Source organism: Ascaphus truei, unplaced genomic scaffold, assembly GCF_040206685.1.
Source record: "Ascaphus truei isolate aAscTru1 unplaced genomic scaffold, aAscTru1.hap1 HAP1_SCAFFOLD_2083, whole genome shotgun sequence".
NCBI classification, from domain to species: Eukaryota; Metazoa; Chordata; class Amphibia; order Anura; family Ascaphidae; genus Ascaphus; species Ascaphus truei.
In genome coordinates, this window is record NW_027454993.1 from 25,248 (window position 1) to 46,388 (window position 21,141).

Here is a 21,141-nt window from a genome sequence, read left to right on the forward strand (position 1 = left end):
GCACTTCTGGGCTCGGGTAACCGCGTACTTCTGGGCTCGGGTAACCGCGCACTTCTGGGCTCGGGTAACGACGCACTTCTGGGCTCGGGTAACGACGCACTTCTGGGCTCGGGTAACCGCGTACTTCTGGGCTCGGGTAACGACGCACTTCTGGGCTCGGGTAACGACGCACTTCTGGGCTCGGGTAACCGCGTACTTCTGGGCTCAGGTAACGACGCACTTCTGGGCTCGGGTAACGACGCACTTCTGGGCTCGGGTAACGACGCACTTCTGGGCTCGGGTAACGACGCACTTCTGGGCTCGGGTAACGACGCACTTCTGGGCTCGGGTAACGGCGTACTTCTGGGCTCGGGTAACGGGTAACGACGTACTTCTGGGCTCGGGTAACGACGCACTTCTGGGCTCGGGTAACGACGCACTTCTGGGCTCGGGTAACGACGCTCTTCTGGGCTCGGGTAACGGGTAACGACGCACTGCTGGGCTCGGGTAACGACGCACTTCTGGGCTCGGGTAACGGCGCACTTCTGGGCTCGGGTAACGACGCACTTCTGGGCTCGGGTAACCGCGTACTTCTGGGCTCGGGTAACGACGCACTTCTGGGCTCGGGTAACGACGTACTTCTGGCCTCGGGTAACGAGGCACTTCTGGGCTCGGGTAACGACGCACTTCTGGGCTCGGGTAACGACGCACTTCTGGGCTCGGGTAACGACGCTCTTCTGGGCTCGGGTAACGGGTAACGACGCACTGCTGGGCTCGGGTAACGACGCACTTCTGGGCTCGGGTAACGGCGCACTTCTGGGCTCGGGTAACGACGCACTTCTGGGCTCGGGTAACCGCGTACTTCTGGGCTCGGGTAACGACGCACTTCTGGGTTCGGGTAACGACGTACTTCTGGCCTCGGGTAACGAGGCACTTCTGGGCTCGGGTAACGACGCACTTCTGGGCTCGGGTAACGACGCACTTCTGGGCTCGGGTAACGACGCACTTCTGGGCTTGGGTAACGGCGCACTTCTGGGCTCGGTAACGACGCACTTCTGGTCTCGGGTAACGACGCACTTCTGGGCTCAGGTAACCGCGTACTTCTGGGCTCGGGTAACGACGCACTTCTGAGCTCGGGTAACGACGTACTTCTGGGCTCGGGTAACGGCGCACTTCTGGGCTCGGGTAACGACGCACTTCTGGGCTCGGGTAACGACGCACTTCTGGGCTCGGGTAACGACGCACTTCTGGGCTCGGGTAACGAGGCACTTCTGGGCTCGGGTAACGAGGCACTTCTGGGCTCTGGTAACGACGCACTTCTGGGCTCGGGTAACCGCGCACTTCTGGGCTCGGGTAACCGCGCACTTCTGGGCTCTGGTAACGACGCACTTCTGGGCTCGGGTAACGAGGCACTTCTGGGCTCGGGTAACGGCGTACTTTTGGGCTCGGGTAACGAGGCACTTCTGGGCTCGGGTAACGACGTACTTCTGGGCTCGGGTAACTTCTGGGCTCGGGTAACCGCGCACTTCTGGGCTCGGGTAACGGCGCACTTCTGGGCTCTGGTAACGGCGCACTTCTGGGCTCGGGTAACGACGCACTTCTGGGCTCGGGTAACGACGCACTTCTGGGCTCGGGTAACGACGCACTTCTGGGCTCGGGTAACGACGCACTTCTGGGCTCGGGTAACGACGCACTTCTGGGCTCGGGTAACGACGCACTTCTGGGCTCGGGTAACGACGCACTTCTGGGCTCGGGTAACGAGGCACTTCTGGGCTCGGGTAACGGCGCACTTCTGGGCTCGGGTAACTTCTGGGCTCGGGTAACGAGGCACTTCTGGGCTCGGGTAACGGCGCACTTCTGGGCTCGGGTAACGACGCACTTCTGGGCTCTGGTAACGGCGCACTTCTGGGCTCGGGTAACGACGCACTTCTGGGCTCGGGTAACGGCGCACTTCTGGGCTCGGATAACGACGCACTTCTGGGCTCGGGTAACGAGGCACTTCTGGGCTCGGTAACGAGGCACTTCTGGGCTCGGGTAACGACGCACTTCTGGGCTCGGGTAACGACGCACTTCTGGGCTCGGGTAACGACGCACTTCTGGGCTCGGGTAACGAGGCACTTCTGGGCTCGGGTAACCGCGTACTTCTGGGCTCGGGTAACGACGCACTTCTGGGCTCGGGTAACGGCGCACTTCTGGGCTCGGGTAACGGCGCACTTCTGGGCTCGGGTAACGACGCACTTCTGGGCTCGGGTAACGACGCACTTCTGGGCTCGGTAACGACGCACTTCTGGGCTCGGGTAACGACGCACTTCTGGGCTCAGGTAACCGCGTACTTCTGGGCTCGGGTAACGACGCACTTCTGGGCTCGGGTAACGACGTACTTCTGGGCTCGGGTAACGGCGCACTTCTGGGCTCGGGTAACGACGCACTTCTGGGCTCGGGTAACGACGCACTTCTGGGCTCGGGTAACGAGGCACTTCTGGGCTCTGGTAACGACGCACTTCTGGGCTCGGGTAACCGCGTACTTCTGGGCTCTGGTAACGACGCACTTCTGGGCTCTGGTAACGAGGCACTTCTGGGCTCGGGTAACGGCGTACTTCTGGGCTCGGGTAACGAGGCACTTCTGGGCTCGGGTAACGACGTACTTCTTTGCTCGGGTAACTTCTGGGCTCGGGTAACCGCGCACTTCTGGGCTCGGGTAACGACGCACTTCTGGGCTCGGGTAACGGGTAACCGTGTACTTCTGGGCTCGGGTAACGACGCACTTCTGGGCTCGGTAACGACGCACTTCTGGGCTCGGGTAACGACGCACTTCTGGGCTCGGGTAACGACGCACTTCTGGGCTCGGGTAACGAGGCACTTCTGGGCTCGGGTAACGGCGCACTTCTGGGCTCGGGTAACGACGCACTTCTGGGCTCGGGTAACGACGCACTTCTGGGCTCGGGTAACGACGCACTTCTGGGCTCGGGTAACGACGTACTTCTGGGCTCGGTAACGACGCACTTCTGGGCTCGGGTAACGACGCACTTCTGGGCTCGGGTAACGGCGCACTTCTGGGCTCGGGTAACGACGCACTTCTGGGCTCGGGTAACGACGCACTTCTGGGCTCGGGTAACGGGTACTTCTGGGCTCGGGTAACGGGTAACGACGCACTTCTGGCCTCGGGTAACGACGCACTTCTGGGCTCGGGTAACGGCGTACTTCTGGGCTCGGGTAACGGGTAACGACGCACTTCTGGCCTCGGGTAACGACGCACTTCTGGGCTCGGGTAACGACGCACTTCTGGGCTCGGGTAACGGCGTACTTCTGGGCTCGGGTAACGGGTAACGACGCACTTCTGGCCTCGGGTAACGACGCACTTCTGGGCTCGGGTAACGACGCACTTCTGGGCTCGGGTAACGGCGCACTTCTGGGCTCGGGTAACGAAGCACTTCTGGGCTCGGGTAACGACGCACTTCTGGGCTCGGGTAACGACGCACTTCTGGGCTCGGGTAACGACGCACTTCTGGGCTCGGGTAACGACGCACTTCTGGGCTCGGGTAACGGCGCACTTCTGGGCTCGGGTAACCGCGCACTTCTGGGCTCGGGTAACCGCGCACTTCTGGGCTCGGGTAACGGCGCACTTCTGGGCTCGGGTAACGACGCACTTCTGGGCTCGGGTAACGACGCACTTCTGGGCTCGGGTAACGGCGCACTTCTGGGCTCGGGTAACGGCGCACTTCTGGGCTCGGGTAACGACGCACTTCTGGGCTCGGGTAACGACGCACTTCTGGGCTCGGGTAACGACGCACTTCTGGGCTCGGGTAACGACGCACTTCTGGGCTCGGGTAACGACGCACTTCTGGGCTCGGGTAACGGCGCACTTCTGGGCTCGGGTAACCGCGTACTTCTGGGCTCGGGTAACCGCGCACTTCTGGGCTCGGGTAACGACGCACTTCTGGGCTCGGGTAACGACGCACTTCTGGGCTCGGGTAACCGCGTACTTCTGGGCTCGGGTAACGACGCACTTCTGGGCTCGGGTAACGACGCACTTCTGGGCTCGGGTAACCGCGTACTTCTGGGCTCGGGTAACGACGCACTTCTGGGCTCGGGTAACGACGCACTTCTGGGCTCGGGTAACGACGCACTTCTGGGCTCGGGTAACGACGCACGTCTGGGCTCTGGTAACGACGTACTTCTGGGCTCGGGTAACGGCGTACTTCTGGGCTCGGGTAACGACGTACTTCTGGGCTCGGGTAACGACGCACTTCTGGGCGCGGGTAACGACGCACTTCTGGCTCGGTAACGACGCACTTCTGGGCTCGGGTAACGACGCACTTCTGGGCTCGGGTAACGGGTAACGACGCACTTCTGGGCTCGGGTAACGACGCACTTTTGGGCTCGGGTAACGGCGCACTTCTGGGCTCGGGTAACGACGCACTTCTGGGCTCGGGTAACCGCGTACTTCTGGGCTCGGGTAACGACGCACTTCTGGGCTCGGGTAACGGGTAATGACGCACTTCTGGGCTCGGGTAACGACGCACTTCTGGGCTCGGGTAACGACGTACTTCTGGGCTCGGGTAACGACGCACTTCTGGGCTCGGATAACGACGTACTTCTGGGCTCGGGTAACCGCGTACTTCTGGGCTCGGGTAACCGCGTACTTCTGGGCTCGGGTAACCGCGCACTTCTGGGCTCGGGTAACGACGTACTTCTGGGCTCGGATAACGACGTACTTCTGGGCTGCGCTGTGTCATTGTGTTACCTCTCTGTGCTGTGTTGTCATTGCGTTACCTGCCTGGGCTGCGCTGTGTCATTGTGTTACCTGCCTGGGCTGTGTTGTCATTGTGTTACCTGTCTGTGCTGTGTTGTGTCATTGTGTTACCTCTCTGGGCTGTGTTGTCATTGTGTTACCTGTCTGTGCTGTGTTGTGTCATTGTGTTACCTGTGTCTTCCTCAGAGGGTTTGATATGGGGAATCACTTCTGTGAGTGGATGTATAATTATCAGCACAGCGAGTGGCCGTTCTACCAAGCACAACTGAACAACTACCCCACCCGGGGGCAACAGGTACACAACTACCCAGGGGCAACAGGTACACAACAAGCCAGGGGCAACAGGTACACAACTACCCCACCCGGGGGCAACATGTACACAACTACCCCACCCGGGGGCAACATGTACACAACTACACCACCCGGGGGCAACAGGTACGCAATTACCCATCCGTGGGTAAAAGGTAAACAACTATCCCACCTGGGGTGCAACAGGTACACAACTACACCACCAGGGCAATAGTACACAGCTACCTGAATACCTACCCCGACCCGGAGGCAGCAGGTAGATAACTACCTCCCATACCTCCACCCCTTGAGGGCAAAAAGTACACAACTACCACGTGTCGAAGAGCATCAGTTTCTTATTATAACTCCCTGCCCAGGATAAGCCCCCCCCCCCCTCTCTTCTCTCCCCCCCACTCTCTTCTCTCCCCCCCTCGCTTCTCTCCCCCCCTCTCTTCTCTCCCCCCCACTCTCTTCTCTCCCCCCTCCTCTCTTCTCTCCCCCCCCTCTCTTCTCTCCCCCCCCTCTCCCTCGTCTCTGTGCCCAGGACAACCCCCCCCCCCACTCTCTTCTCTCCCCCCCCTCTCTTCTCTCCCCCCCCTCTCTTCTCTCCCCCCCGCCTCTCCCTCTCTCGTCTCCGTGCCCAGGACAAGCCCCCCCCCCCCCTCTGTGCCCAGGACAAGACGAGAAGTAACTCTGTGTAATTCTCTCTCTCTCTCCCCCCCTCCCCCCCCCCCCCACTCAGCTTCACTTTTTCCGCTCCTACCTGTTGGAGAAATATCCGGGTCTCAGTGATTCCGAACGTCGGGTTCAGGAGGAGGCGATGGTCCTTGAAGTGAACAGGTGAGGAGAGAAATCCGTAACCTCTCCTCTCCCCCCATATCCTCCCCCCCCCATAACCTCCCCTCCCCCCCATACTCCTCCCCCCCCCAAAACCTCCCCCCCCATATCCTCCACCCCGCTCTGCAGGACCCATATCCCCATAACTTCCCCTCCCCCCCCCCGCTCTGCAGGACCCATATCCCCATAACTTCCCCTCCCCCCCCCGCTCTGCAGGACCCATATCCCCATAACTTCCCCTCCCCCCCCCCCCCCCGCTCTGCAGGACCCATATCCCCATAACTTCCCCTCCCCCCCCCCCCGCTCTGCAGGACCCATATCCCCATAACTTCCCCTCCCCCCCCCCCGCTCTGCAGGACCCATATCCCCATAACCTCCCCTCCCCCCCCCGCTCTGCAGGACCTATATCCCCATAACCGCCCCCCCCCCCCACTCTGCAGGACCCATATCCCCTTAACCTCCCCCCCCCCCCGTGTAACATTACAGCTGCCTGTTGGTCCAATAAAATGTGTAATTCCCCCTCCTCCCTCTCCCTTACCCCCTCCTCCCCCCTACCCCTCCTCCCCCTCTTACCCTTCCCTCCTCACCCCATCTTACCCTTTCTTGCACTCCCTCCCCCCCCCTTGCCCTTTCTTACACTCCCCCTCTCTCCCCCCTCAGGTTTGCTTTGGCCTCACACTTTTTCTGGGGTCTCTGGTCCATTCTGCAGGCGAAAATGTCCACTATCGAATTTGGGTACCTGGTGAGTATCAAATACTCACCATTATTAGTATTATTATTTATTTGCAAAGCGACAGCATATTCTGCAGTGCGGTACAATGGGGGGTACAGAGTTATATATATTACACACACCGCAGCGCGGTACAATGGGGGGGTACAGAGTTATATATATTACACACACCGCAGTGCGGTACAATGGGGGGTACAGAGTTATATATATTACACACACCGCAGTGCGGTACAATGGGGGGTACAGAGTTATATATATATTACACACACCGCAGCGCGGTACAATGGGGGGTACAGAGTTATATAATATTACACACACCGCAGTGCGGTACAATGGGGGGTACAGAGTTATATATATTATACACACCGCAGTGCGGTACAATGGGGGGTACAGAGTTATATATATTACACACACCGCAGTGCGGTACAATGGGGGGTACAGAGTTATATATATTACACACACCGCAGCGCGGTACAATGGGGGTTACAGAGTTATATATATTACACACACCGCAGTGCGGTACAATGGGGGGGTACAGAGTTATATATATATTACACACACCGCAGTGCGGTACAATGGGAGGTACAGAGTTATATATATTACACACACCGCAGCGCGGTACAATGGGGGGTACAGAGTTATATATATATTACACACACCGCAGCGCGGTACAATGGGGGGTACAGAGTTATATATATTACACACACCGCAGTGCGGTACAATGGGGGGTACAGAGTTATATATATATTACACACACCGCAGCGCGGTACAATGGGGGATACAGAGTTATATATATATTACACACACCGCAGCGCGGTACAATGGGGGTACAGAGTTATATATATATTACACACACCGCAGCGCGGTACAATGGGGGGTACAGAGTTATATATATTACACACACCGCAGTGCGGTACAATGGGGGGTACAGAGTTATATATATATTACACACACCGCAGTGCGGTACAATGGGGGGTACAGAGTTATATATATTACACACACCGCAGTGCGGTACAATGGGGGGTACAGAGTTATATATATTACCCACACCGCAGTGCGGTACAATGGGGGGTACAGAGTTATATATATTACACACACCGCAGCGCGGTACAATGGGGGGTACAGAGTTATATATATATTACACACACCGCAGCGCGGTACAATGGGGGGTACAGAGTTATATATATTACACACACCGCAGTGCGGTACAATGGGGGGTACAGAGTTATATATATTACACACACCGCAGTGCGGTACAATGGGGGGTACAGAGTTATATATATTACACACACCGCAGTGCGGTACAATGGGGGTACAGAGTTATATATATATTACACACACCGCAGCGCGGTACAATGGGGGGTACAGAGTTATATATATTACACACACCGCAGCACGGTACAATGGGGGGTACAGAGTTATATATATTACACACACCGCAGTGCGGTACAATGGGGGGTACAGAGTTATATATATTACACACACCGCAGCGCGGTACAATGGGGGGTACAGAGTTATATATATTACACACACCGCAGCGCGGTACAATGGGGGGTACAGAGTTATATATATTACACACACCGCAGCGCGGTACAATGGGGGGTACAGAGTTATATATATATTACACACACCGCAGTGCGGTACAATGGGAGGTACAGAGTTAATATATATTACACACACCGCAGTGCGGTACAATGGGGGGTACAGAGTTATATATATTACACACACCGCAGTGCGGTACAATGGGGGGTACAGAGTTATATATATTACACACACCGCAGTGCGGTACAATGGGGGGTACAGAGTTATATATAATATTACACACACCGCAGTGCGGTACAATGGGGGGTACAGAGTTATATATATATTACACACACCGCAGTGCGGTACAATGGGGGGTACAGAGTTATATATATTACACACACCGCAGTGCGGTACAATGGGGGGTACAGAGTTATATATATATTACACACACCGCAGTGCGGTACAATGGGGGGTACAGAGTTATAGATATATATTACACACACCGCAGTGCGGTACAATGGGGGGTACAGAGTTATATATATTACACACACCGCAGTGCGGTACAATGGGGGGTACAGAGTTATATATATATTACACACACCGCAGTGCGGTACAATGGGGGGTACAGAGTTATATATATTACACACACCGCAGTGCGGTACAATGGGGGGTACAGAGTTATATATATATTACACACACCGCAGTGCGGTACAATGGGGGTACAGAGTTATATATATTACACACACCGCAGTGCGGTACAATGGGGAGGTACAGAGTTATATATATTACACACACCGCAGCGCGGTACAATGGGGGGTACAGAGTTATATATATTACACACACCGCAGTGCGGTACAATGGGGGGTACAGAGTTATATATATATTACACACACCGCAGTGCGGTACAATGGGAGGTACAGAGTTATATATATATTACACACACCGCAGCGCGGTACAATGGGGGGTACAGAGTTATATATATATTACACACACCGCAGCGCGGTACAATGGGGGGTACAGAGTTATATATATTACACACACCGCAGCGCGGTACAATGGGAGGTACAGAGTTATATATATATTACACACACCGCAGTGCGGTACAATGGGGGGTACAGAGTTATATATATATTACACACACCGCAGTGCGGTACAATGGGGGGTACAGAGTTATATATATTACACACACCGCAGCGCGGTACAATGGGGGGTACAGAGTTATATATATTACACACACCGCAGCGCGGTACAATGGGGGTACAGAGTTATATATATTACACACACCGCAGTGCGGTACAATGGGGGGTACAGAGTTATATATATATATTACACACACCGCAGTGCGGTACAATGGGGGGTACAGAGTTATATATATTACACACACCCGCAGTGCGGTACAATGGGGGGTACAGAGTTATATATATTACACACACCGCAGTGCGGTACAATGGGGGGTACAGAGTTATATATATATTACACACACCGCAGCGCGGTACAATGGGGGTACAGAGTTATATATATTACACACGACCGCAGTGCGGTACAATGGGGGGTACAGAGTTATATATATTACACACACCGCAGCGCGGTACAATGGGGGGTACAGAGTTATATATATATTACACACACCGCAGCGCGGTACAATGGGAGGGTACAGAGTTATATATATTACACACACCGCAGTGCGGTACAATGGGGGGTACAGAGTTATATATATTACACACACCGCAGCGCGGTACAATGGGGGGTACAGAGTTATATATATTACACACACCGCAGTGTCGGTACAATGGGGGTACAGAGTTATATATAATTACACACACCGCAGTGCGGTACAATGGGGGGTACAGAGTTATATATATATTACACACACCGCAGCGCGGTACAATGGGAGGTACAGAGTTATATATATATTACACACACCGCAGCGCGGTACAATGGGGGGTACAGAGTTATATATATTACACACACCGCAGTGCGGTACAATGGGGGGTACAGAGTTATATATATTACACACACCGCAGCGCGGTACAATGGGAGGTACAGAGTTATATATATTACACACACACCGCAGCGCGGTACAATGGGGGGTACAGAGTTATATATATTACACACACCGCAGCGCGGTACAATGGGGGGTACAGAGTTATATATATATTACACACACCGCAGCGCGGTACAATGGGGGGTACAGAGTTATATATATTACACACACCGCAGTGCGGTACAATGGGGGGTACAGAGTTATATATATTACACACACCGCAGCGCGGTACAATGGGGGGTACAGAGTTATATATATTACACACACCGCAGCGCGGTACAATGGGGGGTACAGAGTTATATATATATTACACACACCGCAGCGCGGTACAATGGGGGGTACAGAGTTATATATATTACACACACCGCAGCGCGGTACAATGGGGGGTACAGAGTTATATATATATTACACACACCGCAGTGCGGTACAATGGGGGGTACAGAGTTATATATATTACACACACCGCAGCGCGGTACAATGGGGGGTACAGAGTTATATATATATTACACACACCGCAGTGCGGTACAATGGGGGGTACAGAGTTATATATATTACACACACCGCAGCGCGGTACAATGGGGGGTACAGAGTTATATATATATTACACACACCGCAGCGCGGTACAATGGGGGGTACAGAGTTATATATATTACACACACCGCAGTGCGGTACAATGGGAGGTACAGAGTTATATATATTACACACACCGCAGTGCGGTACAATGGGGGGGTACAGAGTTATATATATATTACACACACCGCAGTGCGGTACAATGGGGGGTACAGAGTTATATATATTACACACACCGCAGCGCGGTACAATGGGGAGGTACAGAGTTATATATATTACACACACCGCAGCGCGGTACAATGGGGGTACAGAGTTATATATATATTACACACACCGCAGCGCGGTACAATGGGGGGGTACAGAGTTATATATATATTACACACACCGCAGTGCGGTACAATGGGGGGTACAGAGTTATATATATATTACACACACCGCAGCGCGGTACAATGGGGGGTACAGAGTTATATATATATTACACACACCGCAGTGCGGTACAATGGGGGGTACAGAGTTATATATATTACACACACCGCAGCGCGGTACAATGGGAGGTACAGAGTTATATATATTATACACACCGCAGTGCGGTACAATGGGGGGGTACAGAGTTATATATATATTACACACACCGCAGTGCGGTACAATGGGAGGTACAGAGTTATATATATATTACACACACCGCAGCGCGGTACAATGGGGGGTACAGAGTTATATATATTACACACACCGCAGTGCGGTACAATGGGGGGTACAGAGTTATATATATTACACACACCGCAGTGCGGTACAATGGGGGGTACAGAGTTATATATATATTACACACACCGCAGTGCGGTACAATGGGAGGTACAGAGTTATATATATATTACACACACCGCAGCGCGGTACAATGGGGGGTACAGAGTTATATATATTACACACACCGCAGCGCGTACAATGGGGGGTACAGAGTTATATATATATTACACACACCGCAGTGCGGTACAATGGGGGGTACAGAGTTATATATATATTACACACACCGCAGTGCGGTACAATGGGGGGTACAGAGTTATATATATATTACACACACCGCAGCGCAGTACAATGGGGGGTACAGAGTTATATATATTACACACACCGCAGCGCGGTACAATGGGGGGGTACAGAGTTATATATATTACACACACCGCAGCGCGGTACAATGGGGGTACAGAGTTATATATATATTACACACACCGCAGCGCGGTACAATGGGGGGTACAGAGTTATATATATTACACACACCGCAGTGCGGTACAATGGGGGGTACAGAGTTATATATATATTACACACATCGCAGCGCGGTACAATGGGGGTACAGAGTTATATATATATTACACACACCGCAGCGCGGTACAATGGGGGGTACAGAGTTATATATATATTACACACACCGCAGCGCAGTACAATGGGGGGTACAGAGTTATATATATTACACACACCGCAGCGCGGTACAATGGGAGGTACAGAGTTATATATATATTACACACACCGCAGCGCGGTACAATGGGGGGTACAGAGTTATATATATTACACACACCGCAGTGCGGTACAATGGGAGGGTACAGAGTTATATATATATTACACACACCGCAGCTGCGGTACAATGGGGGGTACAGAGTTATATATATATTACACACACCGCAGTGCGGTACAATGGGGGGTACAGAGTTATATATATATTACACACACCGCAGTGCGGTACAATGGGGGGGTACAGAGTTATATATATATTACACACACCGCAGTGCGGTACAATGGGGGGGTACAGAGTTATATATATATTACACACACCGCAGTGCGGTACAATGGGGGGGTACAGAGTTATATATATATTACACACACCGCAGTGCGGTACAATGGGGGGTACAGAGTTATATATATTACACACACCGCAGTGCGGTACAATGGGAGGTACAGAGTTATATATATATTACACACACCGCAGTGCGGTACAATGGGGGGGTACAGAGTTATATATATATTACACACACCGCAGTGCGGTACAATGGGGGGTACAGAGTTATATATATATTACACACACCGCAGCGCGGTACAATGGGGGGTACAGAGTTATATATATATTACACACACCGCAGTGCGGTACAATGGGGGGTACAGAGTTATATATATTACACACACCGCAGCGCGGTACAATGGGAGGTACAGAGTTATATATATTATACACCACCGCAGTGCGGTACAATGGGGGGGTACAGAGTTATATATATATTACACACACCGCAGTGCGGTACAATGGGAGGTACAGAGTTATATATATATTACACACACCGCAGCGCGGTACAATGGGGGGTACAGAGTTATATATATTACACACACCGCAGCGCGGTACAATGGGGAGGTACAGAGTTATATATATTACACACACCGCAGTGCGGTACAATGGGGGGTACAGAGTTATATATATATTACACACACCGCAGTGCGGTACAATGGGAGGTACAGAGTTATATATATATTACACACACCGCAGCGCGGTACAATGGGGGGTACAGAGTTATATATATTACACACACCGCAGCGCGGTACAATGGGGGGTACAGAGTTATATATATATTACACACACCGCAGTGCGGTACAATGGGGGGTACAGAGTTATATATATATTACACACACCGCAGTGCGGTACAATGGGGGGTACAGAGTTATATATATATTACACACACCGCAGCGCAGTACAATGGGGGGTACAGAGTTATATATATTACACACACCGCAGCGCGGTACAATGGGGGGTACAGAGTTATATATATTACACACACCGCAGCGCGGTACAATGGGGGTACAGAGTTATATATATATTACACACACCGCAGCGCGGTACAATGGGGGGTACAGAGTTATATATATTACACACACCGCAGTGCGGTACAATGGGGGTACAGAGTTATATATATATTACACACATCGCAGCGCGGTACAATGGGGGGTACAGAGTTATATATATATTACACACACCGCAGCGCGGTACAATGGGGGGTACAGAGTTATATATATATTACACACACCGCAGCGCAGTACAATGGGGGGTACAGAGTTATATATATTACACACACCGCAGCGCGGTACAATGGGAGGTACAGAGTTATATATATATTACACACACCGCAGCGCGGTACAATGGGGGGTACAGAGTTATATATATTACACACACCGCAGTGCGGTACAATGGGAGGTACAGAGTTATATATATATTACACACACCGCAGCGCGGTACAATGGGGGGTACAGAGTTATATATATTACACACACCGCAGTGCGGTACAATGGGAGGTACAGAGTTATATATATATTACACACACCGCAGCGCAGTACAATGGGGGGTACAGAGTTATATATATTACACACACCGCAGTGCGGTACAATGGGGGGTACAGAGTTATATATATATTACACACACCGCAGTGCGGTACAATGGGAGGTACAGAGTTATATATATATTACACACACCGCAGCGCGGGGTACAGAGTTATATATATATTACACACACCGCAGCGCGGTACAATGGGGGGTACAGAGTTATATATATATTACACACACCGCAGCGCAGTACAATGGGGGGTACAGAGTTATATATATTACACACACCGCAGCGCGGTACAATGGGGGGTACAGAGTTATATATATTACACACACCGCAGCGCGGTACAATGGGGGGTACAGAGTTATATATATTACACACACCGCAGTGCGGTACAATGGGGGGTACAGAGTTATATATATATTACACACACCGCAGCGCGGTACAATGGGGGGGTACAGAGTTATATATATTACACACACCGCAGCGCGGTACAATGGGGGGTACAGAGTTATATATATATTACACACACCGCAGTGCGGTACAATGGGAGGTACAGAGTTATATATATATTACACACACCGCAGCGCGGTACAATGGGGGGTACAGAGTTATATATATTACACACACCGCAGTGCGGTACAATGGGGGGTACAGAGTTATATATATATTACACACACCGCAGTGCGGTACAATGGGGGGTACAGAGTTATATATATATTACACACACCGCAGTGCGGTACAATGGGGGTACAGAGTTATATATATTACACACACCGCAGCGCGGTACAATGGGGGGTACAGAGTTATATATATTACACACACCGCAGTGCGGTACAATGGGGGTACAGAGTTATATATATTACACACACCGCAGTGCGGTACAATGGGGGTACAGAGTTATATATATTACACACACCGCAGCGCGGTACAATGGGGGGTACAGAGTTATATATATATTACACACACCGCAGCGCGGTACAATGGGAGGTACAGAGTTATATATATTACACACCGCAGCGCGGTACAATGGGGGGTACAGAGTTATATATATTACACACACCGCAGTGCGGTACAATGGGGGGTACAGAGTTATATATATTACACACACCGCAGCGCGGTACAATGGGGGTACAGAGTTATATATATTACACACACCGCAGCGCGGTACAATGGGGGTACAGAGTTATATATATTACACACACCGCAGTGCGGTACAATGGGGGTACAGAGTTATATATATTACACACACCGCAGCGCGGTACAATGGGGGTACAGAGTTATATATATTACACACACCGCAGCGCGGTACAATGGGGGGTACAGAGTTATATATATATTACACACACCGCAGTGCGGTACAATGGGGGGGTACAGAGTTATATATATTACACACACCGCAGCGCGGTACAATGGGGGGTACAGAGTTATATATATTACACACACCGCAGCGCGGTACAATGGGGGGTACAGAGTTATATATATTACACACACCGCAGTGCGGTACAATGGGGGTACAGAGTTATATATATTACACACACCGCAGTGCGGTACAATGGGGGGTACAGAGTTATATATATTACACACACCGCAGCGCGGTACAATGGGGGTACAGAGTTATATATATATTACACACACCGCAGTGCGGTACAATGGGGGGTACAGAGTTATATATATTACACACACCGCAGCGCGGTACAATGGGGGGTACAGAGTTATATATATTACACACACCGCAGTGCGGTACAATGGGGGGTACAGAGTTATATATATTACACACACCGCAGTGCGGTACAATGGGGGGTACAGAGTTATATATATATATTACACACACCGCAGTGCGGTACAATGGGGGGTACAGAGTTATATATATATTACACACACCGCAGCGCGGTACAATGGGGATATATATATATACAGTGTTCGACAAACCTATACATTTGCACGCCCCGGGCGAGTGGCTTTAACATCGTGGCGAGCTCCTATTGGCCCAAGCAGCACACGTGTGGTACTAGGTGGCGAGTAGATTTTTTTGATGATTTGTCAACGTGTGTGTGTGTGTGTGTGTGTGTGTGTGTGTGTGTATGTGTATGTATATATGTATACTAGCTGATATACCCGGCGTTGCTCAAAGGCAGGGGGGGGGGCGTTAAAGGCAGGGGGGGGGCGTTAAAGGCAGGGGGGGGCGTGAAAGGCAGGGGAGGGCGTGAAAGGCAGGGGGGGCGTGAAAGGCAGGGGGAGGGCGTGAAAGGCAGGGGGGGGCGTGAAAGGCAGAGGGGGGGGCGTGAAAGGCAGAGGGGGGGCGTGAAAGGCAGAGGGGGGGCGTGAAAGGCAGGGGGGGAGTGAAAGGCAGGGGGGGGCGTGAAAGGCAGGGGGGGCGTGAAAGGCAGGGGGGGGGGGCGTGAAAGGCAGGGGGGGGGCGTGAAAGGCAGGGGGGGGGCGTGAAATGCAGGGGGGCGTGAAAGGCAGGGGGTGGGGCATGAAAGACAGGGGGGGCGACACACACACACACACAGTGTAACACACACACACACACACACACAGTGTCACACACACACACACACACACACACACACACACACACACACACACACACAAACACAGTGTCACACACACACACACACACACACAGTGTCACACACACACACACACACACACAGTGTCACACACACACACACACACACACACACACACACACACACAGTGTCACACACACACACACAGTGTCACACACACACACACACACACACACACACACACACACAGTGTCACACACACAGTGTCACACACACAGTGTCACACACACACACACACACACACACACACACACACAGTGTCACACACAGTGTCACACACACACACAGTGTCACACACACACACAGTGTCACACACACACACACACACACAGTGTCACACACACACACACACACACACACAGTGTCACACACACACACACACACACACACACACACACACACACACACACACACACACACACACACACACACACACACACACACAGTGTCACACACACACATACACACAGTGTCACACACACACACACACACAGTGTCACACACACACACACACACACACACACACACACACACACACACACACACACACACACACACACACACACACACACACACACACAGTGTCACACACACACACAGTGTCACACACACACACACACACAGTGTCACACACACACACACACACACACACAGTGTCACACACACACACACACGTCACCTAGAGCGACACACACGTGACACCTACCTCTACTTCCGGCCGCCGCCATCTTCTCACTCGGCGCCGCGAGGGAAGAAGGGGGTCCTTCCGGGCGCGCCGCCATCTTTGGCGCCGCGAGGGAGGAAGGGGGTCCGCTGCCTGTTCCCCCGGGGATGAGAGAGAAAAGAAGGCCCTAAAAAAGCACTCTAGTATGTGTATTAGTACAAATCACATAATGTTTATTAATGTATTGTCACAGAACAAAAAATGGTTAAAACAAAGCACAGAAATGGTTCAAATACAGCATGGATCCCCTGTTCATTACAAAGCTAGACACATCCTCCAAACAAATGCCCAAAATACACTCAGATAGTGTTCTGAAATGCTTGACAAGGTAAACCAGGTGTGACACCCAAAAGACTAAATAGTCACGGCTAGGGCTATGTGATCATCTGCAAAAAATCAAATATGCCTACTATCCCCTGCAATATAGGGTTTGTCTAAATCGACAAAGAGTAGCAAGTAAGTGACAGCAGAGATACACAATATACAGCCTGCAAAGCACATGTAAGCCTATAGCTGAAAAGAGTGATACGTCACCTATGGTCAGGTACAATGTGGTCGGTACAATGAGGGGGGAAACAAGGAGAGATGCTAGAGCATGGTAATGTGACCCAGAGAGGGGACAAACCAGGGGATCCTGCCTGCTAGACCTGCTCCTACGCGTTTCGGCACATTGCCTTCTACTGGGAGAGGTGTTGTAAGCAGGGTGACATGCACGTTTAAAAAGGAACCTAATGAGGCTAGTGAGTGTAGTCACCTGGTGATAACAGACAAAGTTAATTGAGCCAAAGACAAACAGGTGTGTATACAGGGTAATGCTCCAAGACTCTTTAGTGATCATAGTTTGTAAGCCAATGCAAATCCGTCTTATAAGAACATTTGAATTCTCTTATAAGGGGCAACAATTGCATAGATATCTACCTGGTGTGTCCAGTATATACATATAACATCCAGCAAACAGCCAAAGGTGTTACGAGTTCTCATTGAGAGCTTAGTGAAGTTAAGGGCAAGAAACGGGCCTCACGGATGCCACTGTGCATGTCCGTGACGTCATGACGTCGCGCCTAGGTACTCAGGCGCCCTGGGTCTGGTAATGCTCTCAGGATTCATGAGCAACTCACTGCGCATGCGCGGCTTTGCATCTAACTTGTGTGTATGACAGGCTAGCTGTACTCACACTGCATAGCGCTCCGCGCATGCGCACCTGTGCATGGGGGATGTCCGAGTGACTGGCAGGCAAACCCACCCTATTCCGCTCACCACGGTCGCGCTGTACCCATAAATAAGGGCACGGTATGCAACTAGGCACTGGCACAGTCAACATGGATGCAGAAGCAGCCCATGAATATAGGGAATCACAATCTGTCACTCTATAACGCTTGCCAACCACATAATGGCATGGTCAGAATCACTGTGGAAGTCATAAAGGTAGTTTAAGCACATGCTACCCAGTCACAACTGGGAACACATGCAAACAACCATAGACGAATGAACTAGAGATGGTATTGTGCCTTGCAGTTGTATACTACATCTATTTAAATTGAAGTCAAAACCAATACATACATTAAAGTGAATAATTCTCCACACATAAAATCAAGAACAACAGGTGAAATACCTCATGGCTATACGCTGATAATATGTTTATACGTATATGAGGCATAGAGATGACATAGTTATCCTAGCAGTCCTTGTTGATATGTCCGACATTCAGACACAACTTAGAGTACAATATTTATACTTTTCTCATGTTGCATAAATTGAAGTCCAAAATTTGTCGTTAAAGCATAATGTACGACTTCATTTTGCGTTTGACTGTAGTGAAACCAGATGGTGTCATTTCAGATATTAGTCTCTAAATGGTGATAAGGATGTTATATATAGCAGTACTGTACAAGACAGCAATAAATCGCATTGGAAAATGTTCAAACGAGATGAAATGTAGGTCTTCTGTGGTCAACTACCAGCCGTTGAGCACGCAAACCCAGGATTTGTAATAAAGCCAGATGATGTCTTTCCTGGTATTTGTCTCTAAATGGCGATGAGGAATGGGGTATGTAGCAGTGCTGAGCAGGACAGCCAAGAGTCTCTATGAAAATGTCCAAACGGAGAGGCGATGTGAGTCGTGTGTGGTTGGGAACCAGCCGTGTAACATGCAAACCCAGGACTCTGTGAATATAAAAACAGGGGTTGGGGAAGGGGAGAAAGAGAGAAGTGCATGAGATTCTAATCACTAAATTTGTACTAAGGTAACCAGGGGCATCAAAAACATTCAAGAGATGATGATGGCAGTATGATATAGTGCAGGCTAATGAAATGCCTATATAAACATGGCGAAACCCAGGTAGTCATTGAGACCCCTGGGATCATTGAGTCCATCTGTACAATCCACCTCGACTCCCTACGTAGTAATGCCCTTTCTAAGTCACCTCCTCTGAGTCCTAAACGTACCCTCTCAATCGCAAATGCTTGTAAGAGGTTAAAGTCTGACACATGTGCCTCAAAGAAATGTCGGGCTACCGAGGTGATTTTCTTAAACGCCTGAAGATCTTTTGAGGCGTTTTTGATGTTTCTTACATGTTCAAGTATTCTAAACCTTACTTCACGGGTTGTCATCCCTATGTAAGGGAGCCCGCAAGGGCAGATGACACAATAAATGATGCCTTTAGATTTGCATCCCAGACAGTCTCTTATTTTAAAGGTATGGGTCTTGGAGGAGTCAGTGAATACATCTGTCTGATACATATACCGACAGGCAGAACAGTTTTTACATTTGTAGAAACCCTTTTTTCTCTTTGCTGTTGAGAGGAAAGTTACTTGTGTGGTAGGAACAAAATGACTAGTCACTAGTTTGTTTCTAAGGTTGGCGATTTGCGACTCATTGTAATTTTGTCGCCTAAGGCTTTTTTAAGATCCGGGTCTGTCATCAGGATCTGCCAGTGATTTTGAAGTGTTGTACGCAATTGGGACCATTGTCGGTTATAAGTGCCTACAAAGCGGATTTTACAGTCTGCATGGGCTTTGCTTTTAGGGTACAGTAGAGTATCTCTGGGGGTAGCTAGAGCTAATTTATAACCCTTGTCCACACTACGTTTGCTATACCTCGCTGGCTAAATCTTTCCCTCATCTCTCCTGCCCTTGTGGAAAAGTCTCTCTCTGAGGAGACATTGCGTCTAAATCGCAGAAATTCACTTTTTGGGATGCCTCTAATTTGGTGTTCAGGGTGGAAGCTGGATGCGTGAAGTATGGAATTTGTGGCTGTCTTTTTGCGGAAGATGTCAGTGTGCAGTGTGCCATCGGGACCTATATTAATATAAAGGTCCAAAAATTCTACCTGCGTACTGCTACAACTGAAGGTGAGTTTAATGTTCATGTTGTTGTGGTTGAGAACATCGACGAAGTCCCTAAACCCCGCGGCAGAACCCCGCCAGAGGATCAGCACATCATCGATGTATCTCAACCACAACAACACGTGTTGGGTAAATATGACGTTTTCCTCAGAGAACATAACCTCCCGTTCCCACCAGCCCAGGAAGAGGTTGGCATAGGAGGGTGCGCAGGTGGCCCCCATCGCAGTACCTCTTTTCTGCAGATAGTACCTACTCCTGAAGATAAAGTAGTTATGAGTGAGAATAAATCTCAGTAACTTCAGGATAAGGTCCATCAGTCCAGTGGAGACATTCTGCATGGACAGATAAAATTGTGTTTATATGTCTTGCGGATGCGGGGTCCTTTCTTTTTCTCTTGCATATATATATATATATATATATATATAT

The 21,141-nt window shown here is 50.7% G+C and overlaps 1 protein-coding gene across 1 annotated transcript in view; it reads left to right on the top strand.

The window, feature by feature from the left end:
• Positions 1–20,903, top strand: part of LOC142477426 (uncharacterized) — a gene marked incomplete at both ends in the record, with an annotated part of 39,789 nt that extends 18,886 nt beyond the window's left edge. Inside the window, 4 exons of the mRNA XM_075582256.1 lie at positions 4,919–5,027; positions 5,763–5,860; positions 6,518–6,718; positions 20,588–20,903. Coding sequence (XP_075438371.1) covers positions 4,919–5,027; positions 5,763–5,860; positions 6,518–6,718; positions 20,588–20,903 — 724 coding nt within the window. The remainder of the gene's footprint in view (positions 1–4,918; positions 5,028–5,762; positions 5,861–6,517; positions 6,719–20,587) is intronic.
• Positions 20,904–21,141: the final 238 nt, after the last annotated feature.